Source organism: Anolis carolinensis, chromosome 6, assembly GCF_035594765.1.
Source record: "Anolis carolinensis isolate JA03-04 chromosome 6, rAnoCar3.1.pri, whole genome shotgun sequence".
Lineage (NCBI taxonomy): Eukaryota > Metazoa > Chordata > Lepidosauria > Squamata > Dactyloidae > Anolis > Anolis carolinensis.
Window position 1 is genome coordinate 6,070,296 of NC_085846.1, and position 17,110 is coordinate 6,087,405.

General features: G+C 46.8%; 1 protein-coding gene across 1 annotated transcript in view; it reads left to right on the forward strand.

Moving 5' to 3' along the window:
- dnah2 (dynein axonemal heavy chain 2) overlaps positions 1–17,110 on the forward strand; it is a 125,946-nt gene that overhangs the window by 97,990 nt on the left and 10,846 nt on the right. Inside the window, exons 59-78 of the mRNA XM_062984167.1 lie at positions 129–276; positions 364–503; positions 2,628–2,842; positions 2,926–3,038; positions 3,746–3,887; positions 5,297–5,466; positions 5,622–5,738; positions 5,907–6,071; positions 6,501–6,626; positions 7,038–7,186; positions 7,408–7,474; positions 7,665–7,815; positions 8,025–8,173; positions 8,336–8,469; positions 9,458–9,602; positions 10,035–10,234; positions 11,581–11,707; positions 12,837–13,023; positions 14,972–15,120; positions 15,763–15,946. Coding sequence (XP_062840237.1) covers positions 129–276; positions 364–503; positions 2,628–2,842; positions 2,926–3,038; positions 3,746–3,887; positions 5,297–5,466; positions 5,622–5,738; positions 5,907–6,071; positions 6,501–6,626; positions 7,038–7,186; positions 7,408–7,474; positions 7,665–7,815; positions 8,025–8,173; positions 8,336–8,469; positions 9,458–9,602; positions 10,035–10,234; positions 11,581–11,707; positions 12,837–13,023; positions 14,972–15,120; positions 15,763–15,946 — 2,978 coding nt within the window. The remainder of the gene's footprint in view (positions 1–128; positions 277–363; positions 504–2,627; positions 2,843–2,925; positions 3,039–3,745; positions 3,888–5,296; positions 5,467–5,621; positions 5,739–5,906; positions 6,072–6,500; positions 6,627–7,037; positions 7,187–7,407; positions 7,475–7,664; positions 7,816–8,024; positions 8,174–8,335; positions 8,470–9,457; positions 9,603–10,034; positions 10,235–11,580; positions 11,708–12,836; positions 13,024–14,971; positions 15,121–15,762; positions 15,947–17,110) is intronic.

A 17,110-nucleotide genomic window follows, 5' to 3' on the forward strand; every position in this document is an offset into this window, starting at 1 on the left:
AGTCTCAGAAATGGAATAAGACCCAATGTGATAAGGTCCTAGGAGAGAGAGGAAAGGAAGGATTTGTAAGGGCACTGGGAAGGTGTTGGGTGTGCACCATGCATCACAGGCTCTCTCCTTTGCCATAGGAACTGGATCCGCCAGTACCCTGCCCTGGTGAACTGCACCACCATAGACTGGTTCTCTGAATGGCCCAAAGAAGCTCTGTTGGAGGTGGCAGAGAAGTACCTGGAGGGCGTGGACCTGGGAACGGTGGAACGGGGCAGCCTGGATACGGTGAGGGGCTGCAGCCTGTCTTTAGAGAGTGTCGCTGCAAATCTTTGATCAGCCCAACTCTGATCTTCCCTTCTTCCTTCTGCCTAGATCCATAAGCGAGTGGCTAGAATCTTTGTCACCATGCACTGGTCCGTGGCCCGATACTCACAGAAGATGATGCTGGAGATGCGGCGCCATAATTACGTCACCCCCACCAACTACCTGGAGCTGGTTTCTGGCTACAAGAAGTATGTGGCTCTTTTTTGGTGTCTCAGAAAAGTGTTCCAGTGGAATTTTACAGAACCATCCCAGGAGGAGAAGGGGGCCCCACTGGCTTGGAGGGCTAGAAAGACTCTGCAAAGTAGTTTTATACCAAGAGATGGTATTGAAATCACTTTGATCGCCCTGACCAGACATTTGCAAACTTCAGTAGCCTCGCTGTTTTGGACTTCAACTCCCACAACTCCTAACAGCCGGCCAAAGTTTGCCCATGCCTGACTCTGAGAGATCATCTTTGCAAGGACAGAAACGGGAGAGTGTGGCCCTGTTGATACTCTTTTATCTGTCAGTGGTTTTCAGGACCACCAAATGAGATGGCTTGCCAAAGTGCTTCAGTAGGTTGAGTGCAGAAGACACAGCAATGCTGTGTTTTTTTCACCTCTACTTGCAGAATTACCACCTGTTGAGATCAGAGGTCACAAGGGCAGGTCAGAAGGAGATCCTTTGTTTGTGATGGGTAGTGTCATGAAAATGATGACCAGATGTGTGACTATGTGTTGTCGAAGGCTTTCATGGCCGGGATCACAGGGTTATTGTGTGTTTTCCGGGTTGTATGGCCATTTTCCAGAAGCATTCTCTCCTGATGTTTCGCCCACATCTATGGAAGCCATCCTTGGAGGTTGGGAGGATGCCTGCCATAGATGTGGGCGAAATGTCAGGAGAGAATGCTTCTGGAACATGGCCATACAGCCCGGAAAACACACAACCCCAGATGTATGACTGCTGACAAATGGGAAGATTTAACGCTAGACAATATGAGGGGAGAAATACACCTGAAACGTGTTAATTGTAGAATCGGAAAAAAGCATACAAAGGGGCAACCAACAGTATTCAAGGGGAGGATCATCCCATCCAGGAAAAAATTACAACTTTGAAGTGTTTTATTTTTAATAAAAAGGTACAAGGAACACTACAGAGCAATATAGAATGTATATAAAAATAGTGCACTGAAAAACATTGTGCTGGATATGGTAGACCTTTGGTCAAATTCAGCACGACTCTTCTTATGTGCTTAAAAAATCTGTTGGGTTTTCTCATCAAAGAACCTTTCATCTTCCATCCAAATAAATGAGTAGAAGTGAGTGATTATAGTTATATCGCTCTGCATGTGGGATGTAAGAAACAATGCCAGACGTTGCTGCAGGTGGTATTCCTTGCTGGTAGAAATCCGTTTTTATGAGAGCGTTGTCAGTGGCCTGGTTTGAGTAAAAAGTTAGTCCTTGGGGAACACGAGCAAGAGGAAGCCTTCTGTGGCTCTTGTGCACCTGGCAACCTCCAAAGTAAAAATTGGTGCATTTCTACATCCTAAAGTGGTCACAGCAACTCAAAAGCTGCCACATGTTGAGCAATATTTTTCTTGCACCCACAAAAGCATGTCTAAACCCTCAAAACCCAGAAGTAATCTGTCAAGGTAAGGTAAGATTTTCCCCTGACATTAAGTCCAGTCATGTCCAACTCTGGGGGTTGGTGCTCATCTCCATTTCTAGGCCGAAGAGCCGGCATTGTTCATAGACCCCTCCAAGGTCATGTGGCCGGCATGACTGCATGGAGCACTGTTACCTTCCTGCCTGAGCAGTACCTATTGATCTACTCACATTGGCATGTTTTCGAACTGCTAGGTTGGCAGAAGCTGAGGCTCACAGTGGATGCTCACTTCACTCCCCGGATTCGAACCTACGACCTTTCGGTCTGCCGGTTCAGCAGCTCAGTGCTTTAATACACTGCGCCACTGGTCAAAGATAGACTAAAATGTCAGACAGAAGTAATATAGGAAAAGGTATTAGGCCAAAAACTGCATCCCATCTCCTCCACAGTCAGTTACACTCATGTCCTGCTTGTTGTTGTTATTATTTGTTGTTATTATTTATGTATATCTCGCTTTTTCCTCTCCAAAAACAAGACTCAAAGCAGCTTATAGTAAAACCTATACAATGCAATTTAAAACTCAAAGATATGCAAACATTAAAATAGACATCTGTTGGCACAGAAAGCTGGGCTCAGTTGATTTAACTTCAGGGCTTCTCTTCCATTCTTATGGGATTGTGTGCGATGCTCCTGGAGAAACAGGCCTTCTTCTACTGACCTCTGTGCAGGCTCCTGGCAGAGAAGCGTAAAGAGCTCTGGGATCAAATCAACAAGCTGCGCAACGGACTCTTCAAAATTGACGAGACGCGCGAGAAGGTGGAGGTGATGACGCTGGAGCTGGAAGAGGCCCGGAGGAAGGTTGCCGAATTTCAGAAGCAGTGCGAGGAGTACCTGGTGGTCATCGTCCAGCAGAAGAGAGAAGCCGACGAGCAGCAGAAGGCGAGTTGCCAAGGCTGGGCTCCTCTTTTGCAGTTGGCCTCATGCCTCTCCTCATGCACCACCTCTTTCCCTTCTCCCCACAGACAGTGACTGCCAACAGTGAGAAGATTGCTGTTGAGGAGGTCAAGTGCAAAGCATTGGCCGACAATGCCCAGAAGGACCTGGAGGAAGCCTTACCGGCTTTGGAGGAGGCCATGAAGGTAGTGGGATGTGGAAACCTACCACAGAGGTCCTTTGGTGGAGTTTCAGCTTGGAAAAGTTGCTTTTTTTTGGTTCCTTGAGCTCTATAGGCCCCCCTCTAAAAAAAAAACTTGCTCCAAACATTGCTCAACAGTTCTCAAATAGGAACTCAAATAGGAGCAGCATTCTGCTGTAACTTTCTTTGGAATACCAGAGCTGGAACATGGCCATATAGCCCGGAAAACACACAACAACCCCAATACCAGAGCTGCTTTTTGTTATGTTGTGTGAAAGGTCTTGATGCTCACAATAACTCCGAAGAAATATCTTTAGAAAGAGCAGAGTCAGTCTAGGGTGGGCATGAGCAAACCTGGCCCCTCCAGGTGTTTTGGACTTCAACTCCCACCATTCCTAACAACCTCAGGCCCCTTCCTTTTGCCCCTCCGCCGCTTAAGCGGAGTCCTAAACACCTGGAGGGACAAAGTTTGCCTATACCTGCAGACCTTCCTTAGCCTATCTGCATCCTCCACTTGACCCTGACAATTGTTCTATCTTGCTGCTCCATATTTCCTGGTGACTGGCTGGGTTTGGTGATACTTAATTTATTGGCAGGGTTGCCCCACAAAACCAGGCAAGTCCCCTTTCCTTCCAGTGTCCATACTTGATATTCCCCATCCCCTGAGACTAGTCTCTCCTCATGGTTCTGGTGTCCTTCCCTCTGCCCCAGGCCTTGGAATCCCTCAACAAGAAGGACCTGACTGAGATCAAGTCCTACGGCCGCCCTCCCACGCTGGTGGAGACCGTCATGCAGGCCGTCATGATCTTACGAGGCAGCGAACCCACCTGGGCAGAAGCAAAGAAGCAACTGGGTAATCCTATTTGTTTGTGTGTTGTTATGTGCCTCCAAGCAGGCTCTGATTTATAGTGGGCCTGGCACAGGGCTTTTTTTGGGCAAGGTGTGTTCTGAGGATGTTTGTTATTGCCTTCCTCTGAGGCTGAGAGAGTGGGATTTGCCAAAAGTCAGCCATTGGGTCTCCATGGCTGAGTGGGGACTCAAGCCTTGTCTTCTTCTGGAATTAAAACCATTCTGGCTCATATTTCTTTATAGTCTGCCTTTTTCCAGGGCCAGAACTCAAGGCTTCATGTGAAAGTTTAACACTGTACTGATAAATGTTTCCGTCATGCAAACATTAAAACACAATCCAATAACCAATACAATTAAAAGCAATGTAAAACGTGGCCATTAAAAAAAACACAACAAACACAGACAGTGCATTATTAAAGTCCCTTTCCTCGTGTGCAGTCAGTTCTCAAAGACCTATTGAAATTAAAAACATTCTTCATCTGCCTATGGAAGGACAGGAAGGGGAAAGTGTTACTAAGGGGTAAGCAGACCCTGAAAACAATGGATACACCTTTCACACATCTCCGCTATTTCTTCAACAATAACAATAAATTATAATAATGATACTTTATTTTTGTATCCCGCCACCATCTCCCCGAAGGGACTTGGGGCAGCTAACATGGGGCCAAGCCCAAAAGAAAACAAGGTATAAAGAAGTTAAAATATAAAGCAAAAACAATAACAGTATAAAAATCAAATAAAAACAGATTCAAGCATGAATTATACAGGTAAAACCACGACAGCAAGATAAAAGAAAAAGTCATAAAAACAACTTCACCACTAATGAATAGGATGGGGGGGGGGGGGTCAGGTCAAAGTGCATAGTAGCTAGACTGTTTATAAAGTTTATAAAGTGCCTGGACAAGTACCCCAAAACATTGTGGGGCCCTGATCCAAATATTGTTTTATTTTCTCCTAGCACAGAATTTAAGGTGATTTGTGTGTGTGTTTGCCTTCAAGTCACCTGTCAACATAACAAATTAAAGCAAAGGGTGACCATCCACCAGGGAGGCTCTCTGTTGTGCCATTGCCAAATGTGGCTGTAATTCTGGTGGGACCCAGAGAAAGCCCATGACTATAGGGCACCATGACTATAGTGGGGGAGAAGCCGTGGGAAGAGGCCATGCTCCCCCTGGGCCACCATCCCAGTGACATCCCTTACCCCACTGAAGCTCTTGTTACTAGAAGGGCAGTTGCTGGTCGAATTGAAGGTGGTTGCCTTTCTGTCTTTCAGAGGCTTCATGGAACCAATTGATTGGCTAATCTGGGAGAAGGCTAGGGGATGCTGGGCAAGATTAATGCTGGACTGGGTTGGGTCCAGCCAGGTTATTCTTGTTCTGTGTGGTTCCTCTGATCCCAGCCTTGCCTTTCCAGGTGAACCAAACTTCATTAAGCAACTAGTCTACTTTGACAAGGATAACATCTCTGATAAAGTGCTCAAGAAGATCAGCGCCTACTGCTCACAGCCAGACTTCCAACCGGACATCATTGGGCGGGTTTCTTCAGCTGCCAAGTCCCTGTGCATGTGGGTGCGAGCCATGGAGGTGAGCCAGGAGTCTCAGTTTGGGAGAAGAGGGAATATGGCACGGGAGGAGCAAGATGAATCCGGCATCCTGGGCTGATGAATGGTCATGAGAAGAGAGGATTTTGCCTTTGCCATTGCAAGTTTCATTTCATTTTTGTGCCTGCCTCTTTCCAGATGTATGGCCGCATTTACCGAGTGGTAGAGCCCAAGCGCATTCGGATGAAAGCCGCCCTTGCCCAACTGGAAGAGAAGCAGGCTGCTCAGGCTGAGGCCCAAGCAAGACTTCGAGAGGTCAGTCTGTCAAGAAGGAAGATCTCCAAATGTGACTGGATGGCAGGAACTATGAGTTTCCCTAGACTTTAGCACCTCTATCTAGCCACCTTGGCTGGTCATTTTGGACATCCTTCCCCTTTAGACACTGCAGAGTGATTCTTCAGGACCCTTTTCTGCACCACTTAGGTGGCTGAGAAACTGGAGATGCTCAAGAGAGAGTATGAGGAGAAGCTGGCTCAGAAGGAGGAGCTGCGCAAGAAATCAGAAGAGATGGAGATCAAGCTGGACAGGGCAGATAAGCTGGTGTCAGGCCTGGCCGGAGAAAGAATCCGGTGGGAAGAAACGGTCAAGGTAAGGCCTGATCCCCAACCCTACATCTATTGCCTCCTCTTCTTCTTCTGTGCTCAAAAAGTGTGGAATGTACAGTCTGTCCTCTCACTAGAGCTTGGAAAAGATGGCTGGGGGGACTCTAGGAACTGCAGTCCCAAAACACCTTTTCTAAAAGCATCACGTAACAGACTTTTTTTAGAATGTGGATCTGCTTTTGTTTGGTGCAATATGACAATCCATCAAGGATGGCAGAAATATTGGACCTGTCTCTCTCATGGGAAGGGCAAAAGATGATGAATCCACAGGAAAGGAGAGAGGGTGGGGGTTCAAGCTCTCCTGAGGGCTTCACAATAGAAGAGCCATTGGTGCTAAAGGATGATGAATGGTTTCCCCTGAGAAAAAGCACGGCCTGGTTCCTCTCCCCACCTGTGACTTCCTTCTTCACTCTAGGGCTTTGAAGAAGACCTGGGCTACCTGGTGGGTGACTGCCTGGTGGCAGCAGCATTTCTGTCCTACATGGGGCCTTTTCTGTCGAATTACCGGGAAGAACTTGTTTCTCACATCTGGATCCAACAGGTAAGCTTTGCCTCCCTTTCCTGAGAAGGCAGCCTCACTCTTCCTTCTTATTTGCAGGATATCAACTATCCTACTCCCCTCTGTTTCCTTTGGGGATCCTTCTGCCAAGAAACACCAGCATTGAACAGGGAACTCTTTGAAGATTGGCTTCTGGGGGAGAGTGGAGGTTTCAAGTGTCCTTGAGGGCTTCACAATAAAAGTGCCATCTGTTAAAAGATGATGAATTGATTTCCCTGAGAGAACATGCAGCCTAGTGGTCTCAGTGGCATTAGGTTGGGGCCCACTGAGTTGCAGCTAAGAGGCAACATACATCCATGCCACATGAATCCAGCACATAACCTCTCAGAGACAAAGGAAGGGAAACCAGGCAGTCCAGGGCTGAGAAACTTGGTTGCTGTTTTCTGCCTGCAGATCCGAGAGCTTCAGGTGCCCTGCTCCCCCAGCTTCACATGTGACAGCTTCCTCAGCAACCCAACGATTGTGCGCACTTGGAACATCCAAGGGCTGCCATCAGATAACTTCTCCACAGAGAACGGGATCATTGTCACAAGAGGCAACCGGTGAGTCCTAGTCTGTGATGTGCCTGAGGTCTCCAAAGGCCTTTCGGTCACATTCATCCCGACCCAAGCAAGACCCCAGGGTCATCACTCTTGGATCACCTCCTGACCCTCTCTTTGAAAGGCTGAGGAGGCACCAGCAGGTTCCGAATGAGAACCTAACAAGGCCTCAAGATGCTTGAAGCACCAGTGTCCCTCTTCCTTTCCCTTTTGGTCTTTCCCAGGTGGCCTCTGATGATTGACCCCCAATGCCAGGCCTCAAAATGGATCAAGAACATGGAAGCAAAGAAAGTAAGGAGCAGTACTACAAGGAGTATCTTGCTTCCATAGATTTAGTAGACATCTTTTTGACCCCCAGTGGGTTTTTTTTTGTGACAGGCAGGGATGTTTCTCTGCTGGGGACTAATAGGAAAACGGGGATGAAAGGGGTGAGCTCCTGGCTCAGGTTCTTGACATGGCTCTTTCTTCTGATTTCTGGCAGGGCCTAAAGATCATTGACTTACAGATGCCTGATTACCTGCGTATTCTAGAGATAGCCATCCAGCATGGCATTCCAGTGCTGCTGCAGAACGTGCAGGAGGAGCTTGACCCAACACTGGCCCCTGTCCTCAACAAATCTGTCACCAGAGTGGGTAAGCACCTGGGTCTCACCTGCTGCTTGGGAGAGAACAAATTGGGAGATCCAGCAGGAAATGCCTGGGATGCTGCTCTGTATTGAAAGGCCTCTGAAGTGGGGGGAGGGGGTGGAATAAGGGGCAAAACCCGAACTGGGCCATGAGGCTTCCTCCTCTTTTGCTCACTCTCTTCCTTTTTCTCTCTTATTTTCTTCTGTATGGGACAGGTGGGCGCCTGCTGATAAGGCTCGGGGACAAGGAGGTGGAATACCACCCTGAATTCCGTTTCTACCTGACCACCAAACTGTCTAACCCTCACTACACCCCAGAAACCTCTTCCCAGACCACCATTGTCAACTTTGCTGTCAAAGAACAGGTATGGGCTCCTCTCAACTGGTGCTTCTAGGCCTGAAAGGTAGGAGCCAGGGGCAGGAATCACCAGGAGAGAAGAAGTTCTCATTCTGGACTGCAGGGAGAAATAGAAGCGGGGCAGGACAGAGAGGACTGAACCACGATGTGTGCCCTGTAACCTTTTCAGGGTCTGGAGGCCCAGCTTCTGGGCATCGTGGTGCGAAGGGAGAGGCCCGAACTGGAAGAACAGAAGGACCACCTGGTGCTCAACATTGCAGCTGGCAAAAGGAAGCTGAAGGAGCTGGAGGACGAGATCCTGAAGTGAGCATTGGGTGGAGGGAGGGAGGAAGGGCCAGGGTCCGGACCTTCTGATGTCAGGAAGGGTAAATCTCTGGGAGGGAGAGACGCCAAGTTAGCAATGATGAAAGAGAACTCTGCCTGAAGTGAAGGCAAAGGGCAGAAGCAAGAGGTGGAAGCCATGAAGCCTGGAGCCCAGTGTTCACTTCTGGGTACCTCATGTCTAGGTGGATAGAGACACAGTGGAGCAAGTTCAGAAGTGATAAGGAGGTAAAGAAAACAAAACATAGGAAGGGAGGTTGAAGAGGCTTGTGCTTGTTTGGTGAGGAGAAGACAGACATTCTATGACACGACTGAACTCTGTAAATATCTCAAGGGCTGTCAGAAAGAGTAGGCTTATTTAGTGCTGCCTCAGGGGGTAGAACTAAGTCAATTGGTTTGAAGTTACAGGAAAGCAGATTTTAATAGAACATTAGAAGAAACCTCTTGACAGTTAGAACCCTTGTGTAATGGAACCAGTTGCCTCAAGAGGTGAATGACTTCAAAAAGAGACTGGAAAGCTCCCTGATGCTGTGGATGCTCTATCTTGAGTGCAAGAATTGAACAGAGGGGTTGGACTAGATCAGGCATGGGCAAATCTTGGCCCTCCCTCCAGGTGTTTTGACCTTCAACGCCCACAATTCCTAACAGCCGGTAGGCTGTTAGGAATTGTGGGAGTTGAAGGCCAAAACACCTGGAGGGAGGGCCAAGGTTTGCCCATGCCTGGACTAGATGATTCATAGGACCCCTTCCAACTTTATAATTCTATGTTGAGGGCCTGGGGCATTTTCTCTAATAGCCCACAGAGTGTCTTCCGGGTTAATTCACTTCTGGGGCATCCCTCTCCTTTCTGGGGAACAGTCCTTCAGATGGAATCCTCAGTCCTCACGCATTCAGGGACCATTGTGGTCCGGACTGGCTCGGTATTTGTGCCTGCGGATCATTGTTCAGTCACCCTTCCTTCTGCCCTCAGGCTGCTGAATGAAGCCACAGGCTCCCTCTTGGATGACGTGCAGCTGGTGAACACACTGCAGACTTCCAAGGTCACTGCCACCGAGGTCACAGAGCAATTGGAGATCAGCGAGATGACGGAGATTAAAATCGACACTGCCCGGGAGGTGAAGTGCATCTGTGGAATCATATTATTTATTTGTTTGTTTGTTTATTTTTCACCTTTTTAACAGCATAGGGCCCCGGGGATGTAGTCTGATGTTTTTAAAAAGACCTTTGGGGCAGAGACTGAGCATTCCTGAGGCCAAGGAGTTCTTTGGGGGTGCAGATAGTGCTCCTTCAAGACCCTCAAGATTTCTACAGTCAATAGAGGCTAGTTCATAGTTTCCAACCTTTGGTCCTCCAGGTTTTTCAAACTTCAATCCCAAAAGTCCCATTCAGCTTGGCCAACTGTGGGGAGTGAAGGGGGAAGGACTACACCTCCCAAAATTCCCTGGCCAGCTTGCCCAGTGCCCCAGCCTCCTCTCCCTCCTGCCATTGGCCCCTTGCTCTTGGACTCTTCCTGCTCACTGCATCACTTCCCATGTCTTCTCTGCCAGGGCTATCGAGCATGTGCTCAGAGGGCATCCATCCTCTTCTTCGTCCTCAACGACATGGGCAGGATTGATCCCATGTACCAGTTCTCCTTAGATGCCTACATTGACCTGTTCAACCTCAGCATCACCAAAAGCCACCGGAGTTCCAAGCTGGATGAGAGAATCCGCTTCCTCAATGAATATCACACCTATGCCGTCTACAGGTAACATGGCCCAAGGGCACAGATGTCACACTGTCCTGTCAGAAATATTAAAAATTAGCTAGGTATTTTTAATTACAATAATGTGAGTCAAGTACGGAGAGGGTGAAATAAGCTAGCCTCACCCTGGAAAGAGTGAGTAGGCTGAAGCTTGTTAGAGTTAGCAGTCCAAAGCTAGTGTTGTCCTGAGGTGTTCAATGTGTTATCGAAGGCTTTCATGGCCGGAATCACAGTGTTGATGTGTGTTTTCCAGGCTGTCTGGCCATGTTCCAGAAGTATTCTCTCCTGACATTTCGCCCACATCTATGGCAGGCATCCACAGAGGTTGTGAGGTATATGTATACCTCACAACCTCTGAGCATGCCTGCCATAGATGTGAGTGAAGGAGGGATACTTCAGGAACATAGCCATACAGCTCGGAAAACACACAACAATCCTGTCCTGAGGTGTGTTAGTCAGCCTCAGTGAGAGAACGCCTCAGTGTGTGAGGTAGGCCTCAGTGTGAGAATACCTGGTCTGAGAAGCTTCGGTGAAAGAACCCCCAGGTTGAAGACCCCAGTGTGAGGAAGCTCAAGTGTGAAGGCTGTTGTGTGTAAAGCTACTACATGAAGTTCCTGTGTAGGTTCACTGAGAGAGGAGGCTCTGCGAGAGCGAAACTATTTATCTGCATGAGATAGAAGCCCAGTATGGAAGCAAAGAAGGAAGTATAAAGAACTTTATTTGTGTTGTGGAAACCTTGTTTTTGTAAGTAGTGTAACTATGTTATTACAAAGAAAAGCCTCCAAAAGAAGAGATAACATTGGTCTGTGTGTTTTTTTTGTTCTTTTTATCACCTTTGGCTACTGGTGCTGGCTCATCCTGCTGCTAATAAGTTACTCTACTATACATTTATGGGGAGGGTCTTTTGTTAATAAGCTCACTCACCCAACATGTCCTTCTATCACTATTCAACCAGATTTCTGAGCTTAGAAAGGTTACTTTTTAGGAACTACACCACCACCAATTCCCTTTTCTGGCTTGGATATTCAGGCATGGTCCAAAAATAATTAATTTTTCAAGGCTCTTATCCAGAAAGATAAAAGATGGTTCTTAAGGTTAACATGTCTGTTATCTTTTCCACTGTCCTAAACAGTCTATTCAGTTTGGTCTCATTTGACAAGAACCAGGTACAGTGTTACTGAAGGAGAGGAGATTGCCCACTATTTCTCAACTCTTCCTTGCTTGCTCCTTCCATGAGTAAGCAGAGGACAGCCATATTCTTTTCCAAATGGACATCAAAAGTGCAGCTCCTAAACAGACCAACCCATTCGTTCTCTCCATCCTAACCAGTCTCTTCTCACTTTGCCAAGGTACACCTGTCGGGGCCTCTTTGAACGGCACAAACTGCTCTTCAGCTTCCAGATGTGTGCCAAAATCCTAGAAGTCTCTGGCAACCTCAAGATGGATGAATACAACTTCTTCCTGCGCGGAGGAGTGGTAAGCATCAGGTGGAGGCCCTTGGCCCGGCCCAATCAAAGTTTTGAGGCTGCCGAACTGCTAGGTCAAGAACACAGAGAATGATCAGAACATCAGCCCTTGTAGTCGGGTATTGTTGACACAGACTGGCATCAGTTCTATCATATTGTCTTGAAAAGCACTGTCCAAATCCCACCAAGAGATTCCTGAGACTGAACCTAGAGCCCTCCACCTTCACAAACTTTGGTAGTCTTGGAGGGAGTTGGGATGCCTGCCTTTTAAGATCCTGCTAATCCTAACTGCACAAGGACAGAAAGAAGCTTGGCCTCCCTGCGCCCTCTCCTGAGCCAGCTGGGAGGTTTTCCCAGTGCCTGGGCTTTGTAATCTGAGAAGCACTTGAAGCTTGGCCAAGCCTGCCCATGACAACAATGGGCCAAAGAGGAATGGGAGAGCAACCCGCCCCCTCCTTCCGCCACATGGATAGCCACAGGCTTGGCAGGGAGGCCACAGAGGGAAGAGAAGCCACTCCTCTGGGTGTATTGATGTGCCTTTGAGTCACTCCCAGGAAGCTCATAGGGTTTTCATAGGGCAAAAAACCCTCAAGGGTGATGTTGCCATTTCCTTCCACCGAAATAGAGCCTATAAAGGAAGAATAGCTTTGCAATCCTGCAGGGCTGCAAGTTTGAAACAACCAGATGCATGAAATAAAGAAGTGCTGTAAAGGCTATATAGGAAATGCATGTATAGCATTGCCCATTTTATTATTGTACTGTATCGATCATGTATCTCTTATAGATCATTGACTTTTTATCTGTAAATTGATATTTTTATTTGAAGCATATTTATGTAAGCACTACTTAACAAACTTCCTGACTCTGTTGGTTTGTTGATAAGCAGTTCTGTGAGTCAGGTCTGGCAGTACTGCTTTTGTTTCTTGTAGCTCTATTTTCTTTCAGTGAGAAACAGTGATTCAGTCCTGGTTTAGAGCAATCTTGACAGCTGAGCTACTTGAACTTGCTGTTTGAGGGGACCCAAGTCTTTGGCCATCTCTGTTTCTAGCCATGAGTTGTTTCTCTTCTCTTGAAAGGAGTGAGCTTGGCCCTCCTCTGTTCCTTTGTCCACTTCTTCCTCCCATTGTCCTTTTTTCCAGGTTCTGGACAGAGAAGGGCAGATGGACAACCCCTGCACGAGCTGGTTGGCCGACACCTACTGGGACAACATCACTGAGCTGGACAAACTCACCAACTTCCATGGCATCATGAACTCTTTTGAGCAATACCCTCGGGACTGGAACCTTTGGTACACCAGCTCCAAGCCAGAGAAAGCCATGCTCCCAGGTCAGGCCCCACATTGTCTGTATGCCTGAGCCAGACCGGGCCGGGTGGTGCTTCTCTAGGAACTATTGTCTTGTGGGGTCCCACAGGACTCAGTATTGTCCCCCATGTTGTTTAGCATCTACATGAAGCCGCTGGGAGAGATTATCTGGAGTTTTAGAGTTTGATGTCATATGTATGCAGATGACGTTCAGCTCTATCACTCCACCTGTTACTAAGGAGGCTGTTCAGGTCCTGAACTGGTGCTTGGCGGCTGTGATGGTCTGGATGTGGGCAAACAAATTGAAACTGAATCCAGACAGGACAGAGGTACTCCTGGTTAGTTGTAAGGCTGAACAGGGCATAGGGTTCCAGCCTGTGCTGGATGGGGTTACACCCCTCCTGAAGTCACAGGTTCACAGCTTGGAAGTTCTCCTGGATTCATTGCTGACCCTGGAACCCCAGGTCTCAGCGGTGGCCAGGGGAGCTTTTGCACAATTAAAACTTGTGCGCCAGTTGTTCCTGTACCTTGGGAACTCAGACTTGCCCACAGTGGTCCACGCTCTTGTTACATCTCGAATAGACTACTGCAATGCACTCTGCGTGGGGTTGCCTTTGAAGACTGTTCGGAAGCTTCAAGTGGTTCAACGGGCTGCAGCCAGGTTCCTTAGTGGAGCGGTGTACAGGGACGCCAACCCCCTGTTATGTCAGCTCCACTGGCTGCCAGTCTGCTACTTTAGCTGGTTTTAGCCTATAAAGTCCTAAACGGTTCTGGCCCAGCTTACCTGTCTAAATGTTTCTCCCTCTATGAACCATCTTCTGGGGAGGCCCTGCTCTCAATCTCACTTCCTTTGCAGGTGTGACTGACAGGAACAGGAGATGTGGCCCCTCGGTTGTGGAACTCCCTCCTTAGTGATATTTGATCAGTTCCTTCCTTTCTAGCCTTCAGAAAGAAAGTTAAAACATGGCCATGGGTTCAAGCTTTTGGAGAATAACTGCAGTGCAATAAATGAACGTAGAATCTGTGCAATTACAATTGAAATGGCCCTAGATTATGACTTTGGATTATGTCATTTTAATAATTGATGTATGGTAATTGTTTTTAGATATTTTAATTCTCTGGTTTTTAATGTAGATGTTTCCCAATTGTTATTTTAAGGCATTGAATTGTTGTCAATATATGAGGCTGCTCTGAGTCCCTCTTGGGGTTGAAAAGAGTAGGGTACAAATATGGTAAATAATAAATAAACCAGGGCTGTGGGTTCCTTCCCTTCTTCCTGGGGGTCATAATCTGGCAATAAGCCTGTTGGTTAATCCCAGATAGTGGCTGAATAGTGAATCAACGTAAAGGTAAATCCCTTACTGTGCTAGAATTTCAAACAGGTTCTGGGTGAATGGGTTATCTCAAAGAAGGTGGTCACAATTTTCTTGGAACCTGAAAAGGGGGATTACCCACATTCCTTTAGAATACAGTCAGCTCTCCATATTTGCTGAGGTTAGGAGCTCAGGATCCCCACACAAGTGGAAAATACATCAATTAAAAGTGCATTGTTTTTAATATGAGGAACACCTCTCTAAGAATGTCTAGTTCCTCCTGTGCCACTCTGGAGTCAAGCCCTGCTGGCAGTTCTCCATAGAATCATAATGGAGGCCCTGCAAACGCCTAGAAACATGTTCTCTCAAGAAATCTCTAGGGTAGAAGTTGATAATAGAGTTGCACTGGAGGATCCAGAGATAACATATTAAAATCTGCAAATTAGCAAAAACAGCAAAAGCAGAATCCTCAAATCTGGAGGACCAACTCCTGTAGCATGTTGATGCCCCATTGCCATTCATGGAAGGAAGCCGGATGGGTGTCTCGGCATCCTGGGTGCCAATGATGGCTGGCTCTCTCAGGATCTCTTACAAGCAGCCCGTGAAGCAGATTTTGTTTCCCACCCTGTCTCCTTATGCCCGCTTTCATTCCCTGCAGGTGAGTGGGAAAATTCCTGCAACCAGATGCAGCGGATGCTGGTTGTTCGGTCCTTGCGCCCCGACCGCGTGTCCTTCTGCGTCACAGCCTTCATCGTCTCCAACCTGGGCTCCCAGTTCATTGAACCACCTGTCCTCAACATGAGATCAGTGAGTTGGGGGCGTCGGTGTGGTCGTAACATTGCTTCTTTTAAAAAGTAATATGATGGTTGTCAAGGTTTTACTGGGGAGAGGAATCAGTGATGACCTTACACACTGGTGGGTGTTTTAAATCTACCCATCTTTTACCTCCAAACAAGAATTCTGCATAGGTCATATATTGCAGCTTCTTGCTCCTCTGCGATTCAGAAAAAATTGCTTCAGCTTCAGCATGACGGGTTATTTGACGGGTAGAAAGCGTGGCAGCCACAGTTCACAGAGGACTGGCTAGAACTGTCAAGAAGGCAGCATAATTAGTTACCTTACCCCTGGAATGAGCAGCTCCACAAATTAAATCTCAGCCGAAGCTAACATGTATTGTATCAAATTACTTTGAAATTGTAATGTTCTGGGCTTTATGAGGATGTCCTCTCCAAGCCAAGCGAAGCAGATTATTATTATTTTTTTTAAAAAAAAGGTAATTGTTACTTATATACCTTGTCTTTCCACTAAAAAAAATAGCAAGCAAGGCAGGTAAGAAACAATATTAAAAAAAGATTAAGAACTAATTAAAAACAGCTCCAGCAGTAGAATAATGAAAGCATGTTGGCTGTCGTGACTGTCTTCTCCCTCCTTTGTCTTTCCGGGACTCAGGTGGTGGAGGACTCCACAACCAAGACCCCACTGATCTTTGTGCTGTCCCCCGGGGTTGACCCCACCTCCTCCCTCCTCCAGCTGGCAGAGCAGTCGGGCATGGCCCAGCGCTTCCATGCCCTCTCCTTGGGCCAAGGCCAGGCCCCGATTGCCACGCGCATGATTAAAGATGGCGTCCATCAGGGTGAGTGACAAAAGGGCGGAAAAGGGGCTGTGTGCTCGCCCTCAACCGTCAGTCTTGAGCAGAGTCGGGAAAGCGTGTCCCATGGGATGCAGATGGCTCCTGGATCCCACTTGGGCAGCTCTGGAAGTCCCTGACTGTCCAATATATTGGGAAATAAAATTTGTGCAATTTCTGTACAATGTTTGCCTGGAAATTATGGAGAGCCCTCCCTTCTCCAAACACACAAAACCTGGAAAAATATCCCCATCACAGCCTCCAAATAATTACAAAAAAATTAAAATGAATCCACCCCCTCTCAAAATGGTGACCAGATGTGCGTTGAAATAATTGCACCCAGTGTTTGGGCACATATGTTTTTAGAAATAAATGGCAACCATAACCTTATTGAAAAGGAAAAATGATGTCCCATCCGTTTGGCAAATGTGAATCTCCATGGACATGTGGAGACCACCTTTTGAAAAACACTAGTCAAGAAAAGTATGAGCTTGTTAGAAGTCAACCCTTTGAACAAGTGATATTCATAAACATTCATGTAATGGCACACAGGTAACTCAGTGGCTAGACTGAAGAACCATGTCTTTACTGCCAAGGATAAAGACACGCCACTACAAATATATATATGGTTAGCGAAGGATGGTTGTTTCTTTAAAGTTGAAATTGTAGTTGCCCAAAAGATATACACTTCCTTCAAACCTCTTAGTTTAAAATATGCACTCAGAGATTTAAAAAACCAAAGTCTTATTTGAAAAATAACATCTTGTATTAATTTTCCATACAGGCACATTTCTTATTAAAGTTCAATTATAGATAGGATGTAGTTCTTTCTGTGCTGAGTACACAGGGCATCATTCTTAATCAATAGTCCATAGTCTTTAGGTATAGTTGCACTCACTGAAGTCCATAAACATACTTCTTTGTTGAAGTCCGAAACAGCAACATGCATCCACCTCCACTGAGGTCTGATGCAAACATGCATCAATTGAAGACCAAACACGTACTGAATACAAAATGGAGTCCTGTGCCTGAACATGCTCAGTACAATCACATGTCTATAATCTCTCCCACACCAAAGAAGTATAAAAAAACTGGCAAATCAACATACACATAGAATACAGGTTAACAAATACAGTAGAGTCTCACATTTGGTTATCCAACACTCTGGAT